General features: G+C 38.6%; 1 protein-coding gene across 6 annotated transcripts in view; it reads right to left on the bottom strand.

The window, feature by feature from the left end:
- The window catches only part of PHC3 (polyhomeotic homolog 3), a 61555-nt gene that overhangs the window by 29697 nt on the left and 14449 nt on the right, over positions 1–17409 (bottom strand). For 3 of the 6 annotated variants that reach the window (XM_027875969.1, XM_027875967.1, XM_027875968.1), the window contains exons 5-8: positions 14078–14236; positions 11925–12023; positions 6910–7156; positions 2347–3209 (exon numbers count right to left, since the gene is read on the bottom strand). In XM_027875969.1, coding sequence (XP_027731770.1) covers positions 2347–3209; positions 6910–7156; positions 11925–12023; positions 14078–14236 — 1368 coding nt within the window. The remainder of the gene's footprint in view (positions 1–2346; positions 3210–6909; positions 7157–11924; positions 12024–14077; positions 14237–17409) is intronic. The other 3 variants (XM_027875970.1, XM_027875971.1, XM_027875972.1) reach the window with 3 other exon arrangements.

Raw genomic sequence — 17409 nt, 5'->3', positions numbered from 1 at the left:
TACAACTACCTGTACTTTCTTTTGAACCTCTCATATAAAAGCATGAGAAGTTACTGGCCAATCAGAATGAAGGAGTGCTAGGAATGTTAAAAACACTGGGCAATATTTCAAAAACCAAAGCAAAGAAAATTGTGAGATACACTATTTGTGCAAAGCTTACAAAGCTATACAAAAGAAAAGAAATGGTGGTTTTCCTCCTAAGTTAATTAAGGAAAAGCTAGATTTCTGGTAGGCCAGTAATTTACATGTTTCTGTTATGAAGATATTGAGGACTGATAACATTCTCCAATAAAATGGACTCTTCCTATCTGACCCTCTAGATAAGCTAGAAATATTTGTTCATTAAATCTAAATCATGCACCTTCCCACATGTTATTCTACCCAATGAAAAAGAAAACCTTCACTTATTTTTTTATTTTCTAAGTAACCCTTTCAACAAGCATATTGCATTTATTTTTATTAAATACTTCTTACCTTTTCAATTTTTCATACCCCCTATGATGTAAATGTACCTCTCCGGTTAAATACTTTGAAACAATCAGAAAAATGTACTCCAGATAGACATGTGCATTTTAGGGGGAGGAGGTGGTAGAGATGGTAGAAGATAAGAGAAAAATAAGTACAGGAATAAAATAAACAAATTAGGAAACTTGAGGGAAATTGACAATTAAAAAGATACGCCATGAAAATCTATAGCAATATAATGAGTATGCCAAAGATGATAATAGAAAGGCCTATTATTTTCATGGAAAAAATAACTAAATCATCAGAAAATGAGGTGACAGAAAATATGAGAAACAGTGGTAGGTGAGGAATTTTTTAAAGTAAAAAACCATTAGGAAGAATAATGCCAAAAGGAAAGGGGTTTTTTTTTGTTTGTTTTAAAAGACCTATTTTTTGAGTCCATTTTTTAGAACCAATAAGGACAAATTCTTTGCGTCATCAATACTCTTGAACTACTAAGACTTGATACTTCTACCCTGAATCTACTCCCCTAAGATTTATCGTGATAAAAACAAATGATGATAAAAAATACAAGGAAATTTTATTTTTAAATTGAAAAGACTAATCAGATATGACAATTAAGGAAAAGTAAGTTAAATTAAAATTTATTCACATTTTTGTGACATATATCTTTTGGTTCATTTCTAGATTTTTCCCATATTAAATTGTACTTCAACTTAAAATTTTTTAAAGTGAAGAGCTGTATATAAAGGGAGAGAAAATTACCAGTTACCTGCTCAAGCCAACTAAGATCAGTGCCAGTGACCCTAGTAAAGTGGCTCTCAATTGTAGTCCTAGAAACCAGAAGTAGGAAGTTTTCCTCTAAAGAACTCTGAGCCTGAAACTCCTTTGTTTTCTGATGAATATTTCTAAGTTTCCAGAAAAAAATGATTTATTTTTAAAATTTGGTTCAATCTAATAAGAAGCTTACTTTTTTCTAGTGTTGGAATTTAATTCTGTTTTTTGATGACTTTGTATATGAATCCAGAGGCCAGTGCAAACTGTGATGAAATGAAAAACAAAAAAAAAACCTCTTGTAGAGAATTATCTAAAGAAATCAATGTCTAAAGTCAACTTCCTTCTTGTTAAACATCAAATTTTAAAATATTTTGAAATGTTAAAGTTTTGTTTGAATTATTTCCATCTATTGACAATCCCTCAAAAGTTTGTGCCTCACAATGAATGGCTCTCTCCCCAATCTTTACTGTTTAATTTACTAAAATTTATGAGATTTTTTTTAATACTGTGTTTTTACTTTTAATGAGAAATAGAAAAAAAAGGTGTGTGGGTCATGACAAAGTTGGGATCTTTTCCCCCTGCTTTACATAATATCCACTTTATCAAATTACACCACAGACACAAACGTACTGACTCTACCCCCAAAACAAGTGCTCCTAGAAGGTGAGACTGCAGAATTTGTACAACTAAGGTTAGCTCTACGAATCATACGTTTAAGAACACACAAGCCAACAGAAGGGTTCTATGAAGGATAATCACCTTAAGAGAAAAAACTTTGTGCAGATGACACTGGTTCAAATGCATTCCCTTGGGGAAAAAAAATCAATTCTGTAAAGATAGCAGATGGATTTGTTTAAATAGTAATAAAACGAACGATGGACTTTTAATAACCACCACAAATTATGAAGCATGCAACTGTTCTACAACAGACAACAACATTGTCTCCTTACAGTATATCTGTGGACAGTCAGTGACATCTAGAGATGGCAAGCTGGTTTGGTTTGGAACTTGGGCATTTTAGCTCTTGGGACACAAGAGAAGGCAGGAGAAGTCATTTCTACTTTTAAGTTCTGTGAGAAAGTGAAAGAGCTCCCAAGGGCTTACCACTGGTGGCTCAACGGGGGCAGGTGGCTGCACTTGCAGGTTGACCGCAACAGTCTGTGGTGGGGGAAGAGTCTGAAAGGGCAGCTGGACCAAGGCTTCTGCCGCGGGAAGCTCCTCTTCGGACACCAAAGCGTTCTGCACCAAGACCTGGCCCTGGGATAGAATTTCAGGCTGCACAGACTGCAAGGGCAGTGCTGGGACCTGGGCTGGAGGAGATGCGGACAGCTGGGGGGGTGGTACGAGTGGGATCGGAGGAGACTGCAGTGCGGAGTACGGCTGATGCGCTGTGGGAGAGACAATCTGCGGCCCCGGGGACACCAGAGAGGACTGCTGGACAGCCCCCAAGTGCACCACAGGGGAGGCTGGAAGCGGGAGATGAGATGGAAGATTCAGCGGCTGGGCGGCTGGCTGCACCTGATTAGTGGGGGGCTGCTGCAAGCTCGGCCCTGGCTGGAGAGCCGAGGACACGAGAGGATGGGGCTGAATAAGTGCTTGTGGATGAATGATGATCGCAGGAGACGGGCTGGGAGAATGGGGCGGTGGGGGGGACACCACCACCGACTGCTGCGCTGCCTGGGGCTGGGGAGGGGACACCGGAAGCGGAGGCGGGTGGCTCTGAAGGGGTGAACAGTGCTGGGCCTGGGCACCGCCTGGCGCCGCCGGGAGGCCGTGGCTCGGCACGGGGCCACAGTGCTGGGAGGCGGGGGGTTCCTGACTCGGACTCTGAAGGGGGAGTGGCTGGACTTGCTGCTGCTGCTGCTGCTGCAAAATCAGCTGGTGATGGGACACCTTGGAAGTTGGTGAATGAAGAGGAATCTGCTGATGTTTTATTAGAGAATGAGGCTGAATTGGAGAATATGCAGCTGTGAGAGAAAGAAATGACAATTAGTACTCATCTCCAAACTATCCAGGACACTGCAAAGAGTCTGCAGAGACCCTCCTAGCTTTCGCACCACAAGGTCAGACTAGTAACAGTGAAGACTCCAATGCAGAGAGCTCCATTTCGGTAAATTTCGAAGTAAAATTCAAAAAGACAAATGGCTCAAAATGCAAACCAACAGACGGACCGGGCTCACGCTTGTCAAGTCTTACACAAGGTCACTGGAAGAGTTACACTAAATGTGGGCAAGTTTGAGAACGCTGTCTATTTTTTCTGCTACCATTGAATCAATGCAAGACATAGAAAAGAGTTCCGGAGTCAGCAAATATACTGCGCTCCCACATATATCTTAAGAAATGTCGTCAGGATGCTTCCTAATCTGTGTCTGAATAGAACTCTAGCTATTATTGAAGGTAAGCAAGTACCTCATCTGTGGCTTCCCAATTTGCAAATTTTTCAGTTTTGGGCCAAGGTTCCTATTCTTTGGGCCAAGAAAGGGAATCCAATTAATGAAAAAAATTAATTTTTCAAAAGTAATTATGAAGCTAGCATAGGGGAAAGATCAGCTATACAACTGAAATAAAAGGAAGCTTTTAAAGAGCTGCATAATCTCTATTTCAGGTCCTGGAAGGCACCAGAAGAGATAATGAAGTAGAGGCCCGTGCCTTTTTTTTTTTTTTAAACCCAACACAGAACAGGGCCTAGCACACAATAGGCATTTATTAAATATTTGTTGGCTTGATGTGAATTTTACTGTAGATTCCTGCCACTGTGAAAATTTTAAATCTGTTTTTATGTGACTCTTTTTTTTCCCCAAAAACAAACCATCCACAATCTAACTAATGACTCAGGACTGACCTCAACTGAGGGGTCCCTCCCATTCTGCCTCAACAGCACAGTACCTGTCCCACAAAATGGATTTTAAGTGCAATCCTTCCTATCTAAACACTGAAGAAGTGAAACGTAGCTCTCAGTGGAAAAGAAATTTAAATGCTAGCTTAATTACAGATAAATATTCCAAAGTAAGACCTTATCTAAAAATTTAGTATATAATTGATACAACTCTATGAATATTATTTTCATATTCAATTATGTTTGCAATAATAGATAAATGAAAGTTCCAAACATTTTCATGTTTATAATTTATTTCAATTTGCATTTGGTATAATTTAAATCTCTTGATACTCTATGAAGAAATAACTAACATCTTGAGAAAGAGGCATTTAGAAGGTCCAACGAAAATCTAATTACATTAAAAAAAAAAATCCGACACCTATCATTGAATGAAAACTTCCACACGGCCACCAACCAGGATTTAAAGCTAAATGAGAGAGAGGGTCTAGACCTGTGATTTCATTAATATGAGGAAACCGCCTCCCCCACCCAGGCAGGTCAGTCTCTTGTCTACATCTCAGAGCCACAGAAAGCTGCCTGGGGTCACGGCTAATCTACCCCAGAGATCACGACGTGGGACTGCAGCTCTTCCTGACTCAGGGCCTACTGTCTGCTCACTACGCCCCTGATTCAAACTAAGACTTTGAAAAGTGTATTTTCTTTCTTTTTTTTTTTCTTTTGTGAGGCAATAGGGGTTAAGTGACTTGCCCAAGGTCACACAGCTAGTACGTGTCAAGTGTTTGGTCTGAGGCCACATTTGAACTCAGGAACTCCTAATTTCAGGGCCAGTGCTCTATCCATTGCGCCACCTAGCTGCCCCTAAAAGTGTATTTTCTTGACACAAGACATCACAGGAGTCAGAGTTGGAATAGATCTCGGAAACCATCAAATTAAAGATTCTGGATTTACACCTTGAAGAATCTCTTCAAGAACAACCAATTCAATGTGACCGCTTTCATAAACACACACACAAAAGATCAATTATGAAAATCCAAATTTCTACTACTTAAGAATTCCAACAGGCATCAGGATTTACTTTTAAAATTTAATATAAACAAGATGGGAAGTACTTAAGTGCTTAGGAAAACAAATCTTTTCCAGCAAATATTTACATAGAAACTATTTCTAGATTAATGATAATTTTTTGTCTTCATTAAAGCTTTTCCCATAGGCCCACTGGTGAAGACTATCTCATATTGGAGTGTATCTTAAACTTTTAATATAAAAATAGTCTCTAAGAATAAGCCATATGCAGGGTAAAAGGAGGAACATTTATTTTGGGTTCCCAGAGAAATTCTCACCCTCAGATCAGTTTCCCACGAGTGATGGGTGGTAGCCAAATCAGGACACAGTTGCTGCCCAAGTAGAAGTGAAACCCCCATCAGTGACTCAGGTTGCTGTGAATGACAGTTGTGTAAACCCTTCAAAGAGAATTTTATCCCTCTGAATGAGTATGTGGTTGGAGCTTTGGCTCTTTTACTTGTCAATGCACCGTGGTAGGAAATGAGGGGTTCCTATAAACAAGGAGATCTGAACCTCAGCTGCCAATGAGCATGACTGGCCCCCCTGACTTCAAGTTGTTACCTGATTCTCCTGACTGATGTTCTTGCCCCCTCCTCCAGGTCCCTATTATCACCCCAATGAGATACGTGGCCTATAACTGATAGCACTACCCATTTATGAAAGGAGAAAGGGATACAAAGAGATGTCACTTTTTCCACATTCTCGATCAGATGGCTTTCTTTTCTTGAAAACAACTCTCCTCCATGCCCCCCCCAGCTTTGCTGCTTTCACTGATGATGAGATAGGGGAGGGGAGTGACAGAGAATTAATCTAAATTGTATTTCCCCTACCCAAGATCCTTTTTGAAATGTTTACAAAGCAGTCACCGAGAGCACACTGTCTCCCTGTCGCTGGTATATAACATTTGTCTGGGTGACAGCCATTTTCCCCATCAGTCTTCTGACCGCCTTCACCAGGGGAAACGTGTTCGTCCTTGAGATGGTTTCTGGGGGGGAAGCTGGAAAAGAGGGGACAGGAAGGCAGGGAACAGCAGTCTATACAGGAAACCTATCTCTGAACAGAAGAAGTCAGGTCTTAGTCACACCACACAGGTCAACTTACTTAAAAAGTTAAACCGACCTGTGATCTCATTGGTGTGGGAATTCCCTCCAATCCTGGGCAACTCTTGTCCATGTCTTCCCACAAGTTAGGAATATGACAGAAGTGTTGCCCTACTAATATGGTGCAACCACATATTATACTTGTTAGAAAAATACTGATAGTGCAAAAGATCAACTTTATTGTTCTAGTATTGTGACTTTAATTGTTGGACTTCTAAGTTCCTTTTTTTCAAAATGCAGTATTAAGATGTTTTCAGTTTATGAAACTGTTATTAAAAGGAGATGATGATTTAAAAGTACCATTATTATTTGTAGAATGAATGTACTATGTTTTGCTAACTGCTAAGAAGTATGTCAGCAATTGAAAGCACTTAAGCTAAAACCAGGAAATGGAGGGATTTTTCTTTAACACTAACAAATACAATTTTCACAATATAGGTTTCAGTTATGATCAATGTCCATTAAAAAAAAAAACTGATTTAGATACTATCTTTACTGATATTCAGTGAAATTCTGTGCAAACCATGAGTGCCTGTATCAGTTACAAATGAAAAGGTTAAATGGAACAATTCCTCACCAAACTTAAAACATTCAAATCACTTCTGACAGTCCATTAACAGCTTCATTTTACATGAATATCCACTTTAACCAAAAGTCTCATCCTACCTGGGGCTATTAACTGATGGATACTTGACGTTCGTGTAACAGCAGTACTTCGAGATTCCAAACTGGGGCTCTCTCCTTTCTTATTGCTTTCTGGAGAAGCGTCTCGTTGACTGGTTTTGGAACTGGTTACTGTCGTTTTATTATGACAAATGGTCAATGACTGAGCTTGACTACTGTTTTTTGGTGGGCCATTCTGCGAACTAGATAATACACCCAACTTCTGGCTGCATAACGTTAAATTCTGAACCTAAGAGTCACATAACAGCAAGTTCAGATAAAAGAATATCAACAACACAGATACAGTAATAATTACAAGTAAAATTGCAATGACTAAATATTAATACTCTGCTTTTCAATAAGATAGTTTCGTTTAAAAAGATAGATAAGCCATAAAGGAAGAAGCATAATAAAACAGCCACTTCTTGAACAAAAATGATGGTTTTTTAAGAAACAGGTGAAAGAAAAAAATTATCAAGATGAATCTCGTGAAAACAGCATAATTTCTAAATTAGCAGAAAATGAGTTTAACAACAACTCAATATGTTGCACTTTAATATAATCAAACACAAACACCCATAATGTTTATAGGATAAGATTGCCTTTTATTCTATATTTTCTAACAACAACGATAGCTAATGTTTATATAGTGTTTACTATGTGCCAGGCACTGTGCTAAACACTTCTAACAATTATTTCATCTGAGTTTCACAACCACCCTGGGAAGCCGTTTCTATTATTATTCCCATTTTATAGATAAGGAAACTGAGATAAACAGAAATTAAGTGACTTGCCCAGGGTCACATAGCTAGTAAGTATCTGAAGCCAGATTTGAACTTAGACCCTCCTGAGTCCAGGCCCAGAGCTCTATCCACTGCACCACCTAGCTGCCTCTTCTATTAAATTCCTTAATAAATTAAATATATAATTAAATTTATCAAAAGAACTTTCAACTAACTACCTTTTAAGATTTTTTTTTAAATAAAGGAATTAATTTAACAATTCCTGGAGGTATGCTTTTCATTTTGGGAAGCAACTTTCATAAGCTGATCAGATGACATTCCCAAGGTAGGGAAACTCAGTTCTTAAACTCATCCTCAACTCACTAAGACAGGGCAGGCTGAACAACCCCAAAAGGCTGGATGACAAGTCTTGAGGCCTCTGACATTGCTATCAACAAAAACAAATTTACACACTCAGAAACACTACCCCATTCCCCCAGAACCCCCTGCCCTCCCCGAGCAGGCCTGCCTCATACAACTGTTGTTGTTGCTGCTGTTTAGTAATTTTTCAGTTGTGTCTGACTCTTTGTGACCCCTCTGGGGTTTTCGTGGCAAAGATACTAGAGTGGTTTGCCATTTCCCTCTGCAGCTCATTTTACAGATGAGGAAATGAGGCAAACAAAATGAAGTGACTTGTCTAGGGTCTCCCAGCTATTAAGTGTCTGAGGCCAGATCTGAACTCAGGTCTTTCTTACTTTAGGCTCAGCACTCTGTGCACTGCACCAAGCTGCCCCTCGGTACAAGTGTACCACATGCATTTTTGGTCAAACTGGCCCTCAGGGGAACTGAGGCAGTGAATGATACGGAGCTGCTTTACATATATGTTCTCTTCTTGTTTCTTATGTATGACCTTTCTTCTTAATTAGATTATACATTCAAGAGCAAGGAATTCGTCTTTTAATTCCCTTGAATCCTTCCAAAGTATCTATTCTGTGTAAGCATCTAATATGGTGCCCACAACACAAAAGGCACGGAGTACTTGCTAACTGACAAGGCTAACTGTGTAACTGATCAACACCGTGGTGTTTTCAAAGATTTTCTCTTTAAGGCAGCCCTTACAAAGGTTCTTTTCTAATTCACAAATCTTTCAAAATTATCTTAGCATTTGACAATAAATGAACCTATAGTTAACTGTACCTGTATTAACAGTCTTGACTTTGGAATGTACTTAGTGGTCTTTGGATTTCTCCTAGCAGACTTACACGTCTAATTATAGTTTCTTCAATTTAACATTAAAATTAGTTCATATCTCCCTCCACCCCTCAAAAAAAGTATATATACATATACAGGCATATTTTATACATACATATATGTGTGTATATATATGGTGAAGAACTTAAAAAGATACTTGGGAGGAACAGCTAAGGAAGAGAAATAAATCTGAAATTAAGTTTTTTATAAACTAGATACTCTATAACACAGGTAATCAAGAGATGGCTATATCTGAAAAAAATTAATGAAAGAAAATGATTCCTACAAATTTACAGGCAAACTAGATCACTAAATTAGAATGCTAATTAACATTATGTTAATTGTGGATAATTTACACATGCCCATTTCCACAGGACAGTCAGACTCTCTCATTTTCCTTTTTTCCATACTTAGCTTTCTAATTTTATTTATATTTTTGATTTTTAAAATGTCTTCAAAATTTATATTTACATGTGTATACATAACATTTGTGTTACTTCTGGCTTGGAAATATAGGTATATAAAAATAAAATGTATTTTAAGCATGACCTCTAATCTATGTGACAAATAAATTTCATCATGTTAATATGACAATCACATTTTTGTGGCATAACTTCATTTCTGGAGAAAAAAATCTGCTTTTCTCAGATAAAGAAGAAATCTTCCCTTCTTTCCCCCCACAAATGGACTATCACCATTACTATAAGATTCTCTTTATTTCTGCAAAAAAATCTGGGAAGGGAATTTTATTAGTTAAGAATACCACCTCACATGATAACACAATACTTTTTTTAAAGTTTTTAATCCTTTTAAAATCACTTGTACATCCATTACTTTGCTTGATTCTAACAAATTAGTGAAAGTAGACAGGATATAGGCAACGGTATCCTTTCCCCACCCCTCTCCCAATTAAAAGAAAAAAAAAAGACAAAAGACACTGTAAGAGAGGCTGTCATTATTGACGTAACTGACATGATTAGTGGTAGCCTAGACTAGATTTCAGGTCTCCCGATTCTTAATGAAATACTCTTTTCTGCTAATGAAAGATTCTCTTCAATGTCTTGCCAAGTTCTCAAAAACTGTGTAAAGACAGCCAGGACCAAATTGTAGGTCTCTGGATTCCTAATGAAATACCTCTAATTTCAATTACACCACTCACCTCTCACCTCAATATCTAGGACTCCTGTCTTCTATAAACATGCTCCTTCTTAATAAAGTTATCTCATGATTTTTTTTTTGCCAAAATAGCAACCAAGGCTAGACAAATCCAAATTTCTTATCATTTTACACCAGTGTTCTAATTTTAAAATGAGAATCATGAGAAAAAAACTTTCACTTTATTAATGAAACCTTATGCTACACAATCTTCATTTAAGTAGCTTAACACTGAATGTTCCTTGCATTATTCCAAATGCCCCATAATCTTTGATTAAGTACAGTGTCTTGAAGTAGTTACACAATTTATATATGGAATTATTATGCTATAATTCAATTAATTTCTTTAATACAGAAAGTTTATGTTTGCTACTGTGATGACTTCTATGAAGTTAGGATTATAACTTTATATCCCTCATCAAATCTGTAGGTGTTGATAAAGTGAGGCCTTAAGTCATGTTAAAGAAATTAAAGAATTTCTGAGCTAGAGTCCATCAGGCATCAGACAGGAACATCTACAGAAGCAGTTACTATATGGTTGTCAAGTACTATGACATGCCATAAATACACAGACCAAAAGAGATCCAAACTACATGGATGTAACAGAATTTTGTAGCAGTCATAGTACTATTAATAGATAGCACTTACATAGTGTCTACTACATGCCAGGCACTGGGCTATGTGCTTTGCAGATCACCTCATTTGATCCTCACAACCACCCTGGGAGGTAGGTGCTATTATTATCCCCATTTTACAGATGAGGAAATGGAGGCAAACAGAGGTTAAGTGACTTGTTCAATGTCCCACAGCTAGTAAGTGTATAAGGTCCAATGTGAACACAGGTCTTCCTGACTCCAGGTTCTATCCACTGCACCACCTAGGTTTCCTAGAAAGGGACCTAGAGAACATTTCATTGACTGATCTGGTTTATACATAAGTAAAATGAGAACCAGAGAGGGCAAGTAAATTGCATAAGATCACACAGCAAGCTGGGTATAGCTTAAATTTAATCTGACTACCATCTTGAAAATTCCTTTTTTGCCAAAAGTCCCCAATTATGTCTACTGGCAGTTTTTTTTCCCTGAGAAAACAGCTCAGATTTATAATAAAAGCTATTGGAAAAATAGGACTCATTTTATAGCCAACTTTTCTATAAAGCAGTTATTTTATGTAAAATGAGTGCTATCCACATTATCAATACCTTTAACGACTAATAAATAAAATCATGGAATAATTTTTTTGCAGCTACATTTCCTACGGCCTTTCTTTCTTACCACAGTAGGAGACCATGCAATCAGCCCTGAGAAGTCCTCACTGACCACCTAGTCTACATAAGCAGCAGTAATGATGACCCAAACATCTGTTAGAACCATAGTCATTTTCAAATACTAGCTGAGGTGGAGATACCACTAGTATCTTAAAATGGAATCTTTCATTCATTCATGTCTTTTTTTTTTTTTACATTAGAATTACAGACCATTTGTAAAGGAATCTATCCAAAAGAACAAATGTTATACTAATCAAATAATGAGTCTACTGCACAAAAAATGAAAATGTGATGTAAGCCTAGAAAATAATCAATAAAGACACCTGCTTTGTATTCAATCACTTAAATAAACTAAACTACTGTTATGAACGTTTACTGAAGATAGGTCACAGGAGACAAAAGTTTATGTGATGTGTGCTCAATCATCTCATAGATCTAAATTATTTAACTATCCCTGCAGAATCTGTAACTGTCTTTTGCCTCTTCCTTGAAGTATTCACTAATTTTATAAATATTAATTACCCCAAGCGTATCCCAAATGGCTAGAAACAAAAGCATCCCTACATTAGCTCCCTGTGCACATTTGCTCTGCACATACAGCCCATGAACCTCACCCAGCTCACCTGAGTAGCTGCCGACTGACAGGAAGGTGACGACGACGACGAGACAACAGGAATGTCAGACTGTACAGCAGCCACAGTAGTAGCAGGTGTGAAAATCAGCTGTACAGACAGAAAGTAAAAACAAAAAACAAAAAACAACCCTGAAGACAAAAGAACATGCCCCACACACATGTAAAGCAAGTAAAAGAGATTGAAGTTTGTGATAGAAAGATTATATAGTTTAGAAGCACTCCTTAATCAAAAGTTCACTGTTTGAATCTAACTTTTAAATGGTTTTACATGCAAAAAGATTCAGCTAATTTTAAGTAGGAAGAATCTTAACATCTTTACCATATGAGAAATATATTTCATATAAAACAGCCTAGCTCAAAAAAGCTCTTTGTTGACAGGAATTCCTCAGAACAAGTGCTCCCAAAAGCTAGCAATTATATATTTAAAAATAAATGTCTAGAAGGAGCCAATAAATACACTGATCCCAAGTACAAACTAAATCTGTGCAAGAAATCCAGAAAAAAATTCCGCCCCCTTCCCCCCCCCCCAAAAAAAATCCCTTTTGCAGTCATCTCTCCTACAAAGGACAACTGCCCACTACTCTAGCCTAAGTCTCTGGGGGGTGGAGAGAGGCAGGGCCCTCCCATGATCACAGATTTAGAACCCTATTGTCCAAATCTTCCATATTGCAGAGGAGAAAACTGAGGGCCAGAGAGGGAAAGTAATAGGCCCAAGGCCCCATAACTTATAAAGTGGCCAGGCCAAGCCAGGATTTGAACGACGGAACCAATCTAGGATGAAGTAACTTTAAAGACTAAACATGCAGAAAAAGTCACTACTGAACTATGTACCACAATGAAACATTAAAATGATACAACAGCATAGCCCGAGAAGGCTTCTAAAAAAAAAAAGTAACAAGATAATGACAAATGTAAATTTCTTATCACCATCCCTCTTCAGTAGGGAACTTTATTCAATGTTACGTTAGTCCCCATTAATTATAACCTATTTCTAATTATTAGATACAGTGTACTGAAATAACAGGTTATTTCAAGGTTTATGTCAATATCTTACTTTAGAACTGATATTTAGATAAACATAAAATACCTCAAAAACATTATTTTTTGTTTATATTAAATTGTCAATAAAATGTCTTTAGTATGTTGAATTAAATGAAATTTTAACATTAAAGTATAACCCTCACAAGTAAAACTAAAATTCCATGACATATATGAAAACCACATCTGACTATGAACAGCCTAAAAACTATAAACTTAATGTTTCTAGAAAGAATACTGTATATATACAAAATGTAGTCAAAATCCTAAAACTAGACATCTGATAAATCCATGGTGATAATCTATGAATAGTAAAGACAGATAAAATTGCTTCTTCTTAGAAATTTGACTGGAAGTTTCTTGTGGCCTCTGGGGCTGAGACATGAGGATCAAGATGTGGGGTTTTCGGCCTACATATCTTTTTCCCACTTTCTACAACATATATACCACTAAGTCTCAGGCAGTTTGCCACCAGGGTAAACACAATCCACCTTCTCAATTCCTCAATCAAACTGTAAGATTAGGCAAAGGAAGGAAGACAATATTATAAGAGTAATTAATCTCCCTTTACTGATAATGGGTCAATATGGTCTCAGTACCTCGCATCTGTTTTAAGCAACAATAGCTGCTAAATAAATGTTCGTTGAATAAAATCTTTAGCTATCCAAACCAACTGGCAGAATATAAAATGGGAAATAATCAATTACAAGAATTATCAAGGGAAACTCCATCCTGGATTGAAGATTTACAGTAAGAGATAAGGTAAGAAATATTTGCAAATCCCAAACTGTACTCATTGTTTGCAGCACCAAACTTCCAACCAAATTTGTAGTAATTCTATTCCCTGAAAAAGATTCACATTTCTATCTGAAGGGGAACTTTTCTACCTTCAATAACTTTATGAGCTTAATGCTTAAAGAAACAAAAAATAGACATGAAAAGTCTAAACAGCATTTTATTGATTGAAATGTTTTTAAACTATTAAAGCTCCTTGAAATCTGTCATCACCTAGAAGAGAAGAGGACAACTCCCCCACCAATCATTTTAGAAATGTCTTCAACCTAAGAAAACGGACACTGCAGATTCTGGCAGCTCGTCTCTTACCATTTGAGCTCGTAGATACATTTGAGCTTGGCTTGCCGTTAAGGTAGGGGATGTACTCCCTAGTAACATAGTCTGTTGGGTAATACTGCTGCTGGTAGTACTGGAAGCCTGGGAACGGCTTATTAACTGTGCAGGTGTAGGAGAAGTAGAGAGGTTGATCTAAGGAAGAAAAAATATTTGGTCACAGGCCAAATCTTTTGCTTTGAAGTGATAAAACTAGACCAAGCTACAGCCAGGCAATCAATGATAGAAGTTTAAATTGTGGGCCCCCAAAATAAAGTTTCAGAAAGGGCCCCCCTTAACCCTTTGTTAAAATACAAAATAAAAACACTTTCTAGTGCAAGGGGAGGCCATCCTTTCTGTAGTCCCCCAGATTAGGTAAAACTTGCACCTAGGCAAGTAATAGCATGTACTCGGTAGTACCGAGGTCAGTTTTTAAGAAAAATAATAGTATGTTTAAATAAAATGCCTAAACTTCAAGATTAAAATATCATTTTTCCTGCTTTTATAAACAATGATACATCATTATTTCAATATTCCACTTAATAACTAGAACATCCCAGTAATTTAGTTAATAGTACTTTTGCATATTCTATCAAATGGAAGGGATTCTGAACTAGAGAGGGAAAAAAAATCGCACACTGCTCTAGAACCACTTGAGAACCGCAGCCTTTGCACCCCACAGAGAGACACATCTACACAAAGCAGCTGCTGACTATGCATGGTATCTAAGTAATATCCTGACGAAAGCTTCTGTACAGTTTAGCTCATTCCAGAGGAAGAGGAAATCCTCTGCAGGGTAAGAGAACTGATTCACAGCAGAAATTGGGGAATAAGAAACCCTGAGGGGGGCAGCTAGGTGGCGCAGAGCTCTGGCCTTGAAGTCAGGAGGACCTGAGTTCAAATCTGGTCTCAGACACACAACACACAACATTTACTAGCTGTGTGACCCTGGGCAAATCACTTAACCCTAATTGCCTAGCAAAAAGCAAAAAAACAACCCTGAGGAGAATGAACTGAAGACTGGTCTCAGAGTGAGAAGGAGCGGGGCTTACAGCCCTCGTCTAAACACACTTAACCTCTCCAACGTCCCCCGCGCATGCTTAAGAATCAAAGGTGCAAAATAACTGATGGGCTGCACTGAGAGAAGGGGCATCCTCACTAGCTTGTTCAGTCAGGGCTGACTTTCTGTGACCCCATTTGGGGTTTTCTTGATAAAGATACTGGAGTGGTTTGTCGTGTCCTTCTTCAGCTCATTTTACAGATGAGGAAACCGAGGCAAACAGGGTGAAGTGACTTGCCCAGGATCACACAGCTGGTAAGTGTCTGAGGCCAGATTTGAACTCAGGTCTTCCTGGTACAGGCCCAGTACTCTCTCCACTGTACCACCTAGCTGCCCCCTCCTCAGTAGGGAATCCCCACCAAAAACAAAATCGGTTTCAGAACAAAAAACAATCAAGTGATTAGTGATTAAAGATATGGTTAAGAGGCAATGGCTACACAAAAGAGATGAGGAATCCCTGAAGCGCCTGCTGGCCCACGTGCACGAGGACGGGGAGGAAGGGGAGGCCGCAGCTCTCACTGACCCAGGAGGAAGGCGCCCAGGCAGCCACACACTGGAGGAGACACAGGCAAGCAGGAAGCACGCTGGTCCAGGATGATGGAGAGTCTGCTAGCCCCCCATCGATTCTGGCTATTTGAGTGGGGAAGTACGCTGAATCTGCAAAGCATCCCCACAGAACATGCAGCCCCAGGGGAGGCCGGGAGGAGCAGCACCCAAAAGGGGAGGACAGAGAAAGGCATTTTAGTCGAGATGAAGTTCCTGGTCTCGGCTGACAGCTCAAGACACCAGAATTTTGGTACCTTGGCCAGAAAAGCAGCACGCCTCATAAGAGCTGGAGAGAGGCTTGTCAACCTAAGTATGAGAGGGCAGTGGGAAGGAGAGAGAGTCAAAAATAAATGTGATGCAGAAACAGAAAGAATCTATTTTTTAAAAGGGCATGTACCCGGAAAAATTACCCCAATCGGAAGCTGGAAGCACACCAGAGAGCATCCGGACAGAGTCACACAAATACCCCCGAGGGTTGGGGCTGTGGGAGAATCCCAGACTGGCCGGATGACGGGAAGGAAGAAGATAAAATGCAGACCAAGGCAAACAGAGCAGGAGTGCCTGGCCACTCACTGAGAGCACAGCATCTGACCACTCTGGACCTGGAGGCGGGGCCCTTTTCAGGAGATGAGGACCTCGAGCACTCTTCTAGATTACAAAAGGCAAACTAACTGGATGCACAAAGTCAGCAGGGAGGTGGCAAGACTCAAAAGCATGTCACACAGGACCACATGAAAGAGGTCAGGGATAGCTGGCCGTGAAGAGAGAGGACTGGGGGATGATGGGGATAAAACTCACTCTGGGGCCTCCAAAATCCAGAGCACAGGCCCTTGCTGGGAACATAATAAAGACCCTCATCTAGGCAAAAGAGCCTGTGTCCCCTTGGGAGGTGGTGAGTGTCCCCATCACGAGGTGTTATCAAGCAAAGGCTGGTGATCACTTGTTAGGGCCTTGGAGAAAGGATTCCTACATCAGAAGTAGGGCTGGCAAATCAGCACAGTACAGGAGAAAGAACACTGGATTTGGAGCAAGAAGGCCCGAGTTCAAATCTTGGCTGTGCAACTCATTCCCTATTTAGCTACAAATCCCTTCATCTCTCTGGCCTCAATTTGCTCATCTGTAAAATTAAGAGGCTGAACTAGCTATCTCCAAGATCCCATTTAGCTCAAAATTTAATTCTATGACTTCTAAGGTTCTTTCCAACACTAAGATTCTGTGACTTTCAGAGCCACTCACGTACAAAAATATACACATGGATGTGATTAGTAAAAACTTCAGATCCAAAACTCAACAGAAAATGAAATTGCTATTTTTCAGAGAAAAAATAAAACTGAATATAATCAAGAAATTTAATTACTATCCAACAGATTACTGTCCAAAGGCAGTTTTTAACTATGATTTTTAAAAAATAGCCTGGTGCTAATTTAAGAAAAATAGTTCCAAGTATTTTATGTTGCCAATTATATAAATTTGATGAATAAGTTCACAATACAGTATCACAGAGGCAAGAAAAGAATTAGGAACTGAAAATTTCTAGTACACTATAAATACATGAAAATGCTAGTACAATCCTCTACAGAATGTCAAGAGGTAAAAAAAAAATGATACTGCGGCTTATCAACTAGATACTAAATGACTTTTGTGTGATAACAAAGACGATGGCAAAAGAAAAAATAAGCTTTTCATTACACAACATTATACTCCATACAGAAGGTTTTGGTAT

The sequence above is a fragment of the Vombatus ursinus genome, unplaced genomic scaffold (assembly GCF_900497805.2).
Source record: "Vombatus ursinus unplaced genomic scaffold, bare-nosed wombat genome assembly UNPS02014810.1, whole genome shotgun sequence".
Classification (NCBI taxonomy): domain Eukaryota; kingdom Metazoa; phylum Chordata; class Mammalia; order Diprotodontia; family Vombatidae; genus Vombatus; species Vombatus ursinus.
Note: the sequence above shows the minus strand (reverse complement) of the source record. Positions and strands in the feature narration are given on the sequence as shown.